At 37.1% G+C, this 6,000-nt stretch overlaps 1 protein-coding gene across 1 annotated transcript in view; it reads left to right on the top strand.

Moving 5' to 3' along the window:
* The window catches only part of erlin2 (ER lipid raft associated 2), a 37,404-nt gene that overhangs the window by 24,704 nt on the left and 6,700 nt on the right, over positions 1-6,000 (top strand). The window contains exons 9-11 of the mRNA XM_008417677.2: positions 3,204-3,295; positions 3,385-3,474; positions 3,674-3,753. Of these exons, the coding sequence (XP_008415899.1) occupies positions 3,204-3,295; positions 3,385-3,474; positions 3,674-3,753 (262 nt within the window). The remainder of the gene's footprint in view (positions 1-3,203; positions 3,296-3,384; positions 3,475-3,673; positions 3,754-6,000) is intronic.

Here is a 6,000-nt window from a genome sequence, read left to right as displayed (position 1 = left end):
TGCTCACTCCTACAAACACGAAAAAAGATGAATGACAAAACATCACGCATTCAAACCATCAAGTTTACAAACTGTAGGAATTCTTGCTTCGGACGAGCCCCCATTTGTTACGACTGGCTCAATGTCATAACAAAAACATGAAACCATACCATGGTTAAAGTGAAATAAAGTAAATGTTTATTAACACAAACAACTATCAAAACAAAAGAAACTCAAAAGTGCAAAAGACGGGGAGCTGGGGCCTGGCAACTACCATTGCCTCTGCAGGATGGACGCTGAGGGCCATAGGCGACAAACCACCAACGATCAGTGACAAGCCACCCAGCAGCCGCTGAAAGACGGAGACAGCCAGCTTTAAGTATCCTGCACTCCAATCACCCGATCAGGCACACCTGCAAATGGGAGGAGCACAAAGAGGGACAACAAGACCAGCCTACAAGGCCCAGGGCCGTCACAAGCTAGAACTTCATCAATATTGAGGAATTATTTACCTAAAACAAATAACTTCCTGCTGAAAAGTTACTTGTAAGTTTGTTTTGTCCGATTTCAACTGTACTGTTAGATTCACGCTAGAAATAGACCAAAAATACTCTGTAAGGTCTGTAAGGTTTTTGCAGTGCACATAAGAGAACTGGCCTCACTATCCATAGAAAAATCCACCTGCTGCTCTCTGAGGACTCTGTCACCAACGCAGAAATCCCCTACTGCTCTTGTTGAATCTCTCCCAACAAAGAAAACATTAAGTCATTTGTCAACAAAAGTCGTCTCAGAACCTGAGACCTCCCCCATGTTGTTTTTTAATGAGGAAGTGCGCATACTTTACCGACTCCTCAGTTGTCTCGTCCTGGGAGGTTTGTAATTAATCTTGGTTCTTTTCTTTCCAACATCCAGATGATTCATCAGAGATTTGACCAATTTCTAACTTGCCTTTTATTTCCAAAAGTCAAGAAAGAACCATTGCTGCTCAAATTCAGACCCATTTGACCCAAAGTTCTCTTCAAGAATAAATCCACTCCCAGAACTTTTTCATTTTATTTCTCTTTTATTACAGTATTTTGATGTACAGCTTCAATAGCCATACATGATGATACAAAAAAAAAACCCTCATTATTTCTCAATATTTTTAGGTAACTGTTTGGCTGCCACAGCCCCACAAACAAACACTGGTCATAAAAAACATGCTAATTTGAAACAGTCTTTGTTTATGTCACCAGCTAAATAACAATGTAATTTTTATCACTGACCTGCACTCGGTAAATCATATTTACTAGTTTATGAATATTTGTTGACGCTCTCATGGAACAAACTGTGGAAAAAAGAGTGAAAATAATGCCGCCAGTTTTTGAACTTTCCAAACACCACTTTGATTTTATTGTTGTCATAATGAATCAAAATTATGATCAAAACTTTTTCACAGTAACGATATACAATGTGAGAAATATCCATCCCTAATTTAAAGTATTAGAAATAACAGAAGATTTTTTCTTTCCTCTAGTCACAAAATAACTTTAAATTTAGCAGCCCAAACTTTTTACTAGGAGACTTTTTCAAATAAAAAATAAAAAAATTCACAAATTTGCATCACCTCCTTCCATTTTTATAATTTTATTGGATTTATCCAGGGTCAATTTTAATATATTTATTTATATTAAATGTTGTCTAGTATTTTTATTAATGCTAGATCTGGATTCAGGAGAAACCCTTGGACTAGACCCAGTCTCGGTGCCCTATTCACACAAGTTTCTTTTACGCCTGAAAATTACAGTAAAGTGATTAGGCATTTGTATTAAAACATATATAGACAACAATTTTAGTTTTCTGGTACAATACTTTTTTTTTGTCTTTTATAAAAAAGTTTTATAATGGCCAGCCAAAATATTAAAACAATACCGAATAGGAAGAATGGAGCTCACGCTTAAGACTTTTTTTATGTTTACGTGGGATTCGCTTGGGGTCAAAGGTTAGGTTAGGTTTTGCAATAATTGTGCATTGGTTGTCTACACAAAACCACAAAAAAATGAAAACCCTTCACTATATGTCCTTTGTGTAAGTGGTGAAGAACCACAACGCAGAAAGAATTATGGTACACTGAAAAGGCTTTTTGTTTTAAAAATACTTTTTGTTGTAAAATAACTCAAGAATGGAAAGATGACAGTTGTATCCGGCTTTGATTGACTGAACTGAGGAGTATAAAAACTGAGGGTGGTGATTACAGGAGTGAAAACTGGTGGTTGATGAGCCTAAGGCAATACAGCTGTGAGAGGAAGTTAAGGACAGGGAAAATGTAGCCAAACAAGATGAACACAGGAAATGAAAAACTCCATAATAAATCTCACCCAAAATTCAAAACAACAAGCCCTCCCTTCAATTCACAACAATATAAGCCTGTTAGTTTGTTTTGGAAACTTAATTTCCTGCATGAAGGAGTTAATGTGAAGATGAAAGCCATCTTTACTTTTATCCAGAGGGAGAAATGGTTTTGGAACATGGATCCACTTCTGATAAAACGTTTTCTGACCTTGCCATCGTCCTCTGTGTTATTTCCTCCCGTCTCTGAAAGTTCATAGCACTTCTTTTAAACTGCATTACATAAGACTAGAATGATGGCTCTTTTGCATTACACAGCCACTCACAGTACTGCAGAATGTACATGTTCAGTCTGATGATGTGAATTCTTAACCTGCCGTCGAAGGTAAAAGCCCAGATTTGTTGAGGATCCGGTTTTCCATGACGATACACCAAAACATAAGAAACTACACCTCTACAAAAAAAAAAATCAGAGACCACTGCAAAATCACCAGTTTTTCTGATTTTATTCTTTAAAGGTATATGTTTGAGTAAAATGAACATTGATCTTTTATTCTATGGATGCCTGACAACATGGCTTTGAAATTCGAAGCAAAAATTTAGTATTTATTTTTCAGGAAACAAGGAATGGTCAAAATCATGAAAAAGATGCAATACTTTCAGACCTCAAATAATTCAAAGAAACCTAGTTTACATTCATTTAGAAACAACAATGCTGATGTTTTAACTCAGGAAGAGTTCAGAAATCAATATTTGGTGGAATAACCATCAAGTTTTCAACGGGTTAAAACCTCAGTGGTCTCTTAATTTCTTCCAGAGCTGTACATAACATTCCTCTGTTGTTGGTAGAAAGATAATAATGTGTGCTTTTGTTTCTTGTGGTTTTTGTTTTCAAGGGAGAGTGAAAAGACAAAACTTCTGATTTCCCAGCAGACACAAAAGGTTGTAGAGAAGGAGGCAGAAACGGAGAGGATTAAAGCTGTCATAGGTGAGGGAGACACTGGAGAATAATGATCCGTCTGTGGCGTTTTACACACCGTCTGGTTTAATGTGAATAATTCTCGCTTTGTTTTGTAGAGGCTGAGAAAGTGGCGCAAGTTGCAGAAATCAAGTTTGGGCAGAAAGTTATGGAGAAGGAAACTGAAAAGAAGATCTCTGAAATTGAAGGTTTGTACGTAAGCAGTGGATTATAGGATTTCACAGATCTTATTTTCTCAATAGACAAAAGATCCCGAACAGGTTCAGGTGTGGATTGGGACTCCTTTTATGTGGAATGAGGTTGCACAGGGTTACTGCTGTTATTTCTGTTGTCTTGCTATAAAGCTAGCACAGCACAATAAAGGTCTGTTGTGTTTGTTCTGGACAGATGAAGCTTTCCTGGCCAGGCAGAAAGCCAAGGCTGATGCTGAGTTTTATACGGCACTGAGAGCCGCTGAGGCCAACAAGGTAACCGGACGACACAACCTCTCACCTGCACTTTATTCTCATCCAACATTCACTTCACGATTTGACCCAGTGTGTTATAAGCCTGGCGGGCCACCAGGCTTTCCTTTCCTCTTCCACCAGGCTAAGCATTGTTTGTTTTAAATTAAATAGGGTTTTTTATACGCCAGTAACAGTGACAGTAAAGACGGATTAAGATAGATTTATATTTGCCTCACATGCCATTTATTTCCAAATTATGATGCCTGCTGGGGCACCTCAAAATTTTTGTAACAACATTTTGTAAACATAAAAGCTCAGTGGTTCGTTGGTGGACTTTCCTGGCATCCCTACCACCGGATTTAACCGTTTCTCAGAGGGAAACCCCATACTCTGCTACAAAATTCCTACTTTAACTTTTCTTCCACAGATTACTGTATCTAGAGTCAGCGGAGCAATGAAGTTCAGCCAACTTTAAAATGCTAACTCGTGATTAATCTAAAAAGTTTCGCACATGGATATTGCATAATGCAGATTAAATAGATATTTTTGTTCTCTGTTGTGTAACATGTAGATAACTTTTAGCTTGTACAGGAAATAGTTTTTCAATGAACTCGTTTTAGATGAGTTCAGCTCATTCTTCTCTCAGCTTACTGGCTGTTAGGTTAACATTTACTATAAAACACAACATGATTCATTTTCTGATGACTGAATTTCCTCCTTTTGACTGGTATACAGATTATTATTAGTGCTTCATTTTGAGCCATATAAAAGGCCTTTTATATCCCTAAAGAGGCCAAAATGGAACAAAATAAATATACATACATTCACAAATACACAATCATTTACAATAAATATAAATACAGTAATTGCAGGACACTTTCTGAGTCATCCAGTTCATGTTATGTATAATAATACTATATCTAGACATAAACAAGAACGCATTTTGCCCAAAAAGGAGTGGAAAGAAGATGAACTTATTTACTTCCACTCCTAATAAACACCTTTAAAAAATAGTTAAGTAAGTTACTTACTTATAATCCCATAATCATTTTTGTTACGGTGATTAAAAGACGCATTTGGCCAAGCAATTTTCAATACTAAATTAAAACTTTAAGACTTGCATGTCTTTACTTGAGACTTGACCCGGGTGGAAGACCTTCTCGCAAATCAGTGACTTGGTCCCATTTCTGCTTCTCAACCCCCCAGTGGGTCATGGCCAGACGGCCACTCACATTGAACCTGGTTCTGGTGGGAGTTTTTCTTACATCCCTGCTCTCAGCATGAGGAATTGCTGCAGTCAGTGACTCAGTTAGCTGGAAATGACGGTGCACTCTCACTACATGCTTGTTCGGTGATTTGATGCAATCAGCTGGGATTCTGTAGACAAAGCTTTTACAGCAAGTGGCGTTAGAAACTGAACTTGTGTTGTTTTATTTCTAGGAAGACTTTGACAATGTCTGCATGATTGGATTTGATTTACTTTATATGCACTTATGTAGATTAAATGGGAATTTTTGGAGAGTTTTTTTGGCAAATGTGTTGAGACAACATCGTCTGTAAGTCGGTTGTAGTTATATAAACTAAATCATTGTTAGTTTATATAACTACTTTGCAGCTATCAATCACACGGAACATTCGTGTCAAGTCAAGTTTATTGGTGTAGCTCATTGCAGCAACATGCTTTGCATGATAGATTGGTCTGTAAATGTGCTATAGGGACTTGTCCAGATTGTTTTGGGGTTTTTTTTGTTTGGTTTTTTTTGCTCAGCAGTGGTTTGATAACTGCTGTTTTTAAAACCTGTGAGAAAACACCTGGTAAGCAGAATGAGATTTGAATCAGATCAGATACAGACAAAGCTTAAAAGTTGTAAGATATCAAGAGAGGGGGAGGAGCTCAGCTGATGTATAATTTCTTCAAAGATTTATGGTTGAGTTGGTAAAATTGTAATTTTCTCTACATTTGTTTTGATTGGACGCACGGCGAGCCTAAATGTATTCACAGCGCTTCAAGTAATCCATCGATTATTTGGTTACTTTTTTTTTTCATAATTACTTTTTCTGATAAGCAAGTACATGTAATGCTAGCCAAAATGTATTTCCTTGTATACATGTGTGTGCCAGATTCTACACTAACAATCACAGATAAAAGTGATTATCTGTGATTGCTGATGTTTTTGCAAAAGGAACAAAAACATCAGCTGTTAGCAGCTGTGTGCGATCTCGATGCATGTAATAGATGTTTCCTGCTGAGGAGTTTGAGGGCGTTCT

This window comes from Poecilia reticulata, linkage group LG9 (genome assembly GCF_000633615.1).
Source record: "Poecilia reticulata strain Guanapo linkage group LG9, Guppy_female_1.0+MT, whole genome shotgun sequence".
Lineage (NCBI taxonomy): Eukaryota > Metazoa > Chordata > Actinopteri > Cyprinodontiformes > Poeciliidae > Poecilia > Poecilia reticulata.
This window is presented reverse-complemented; position numbering and strand designations above follow the sequence as displayed.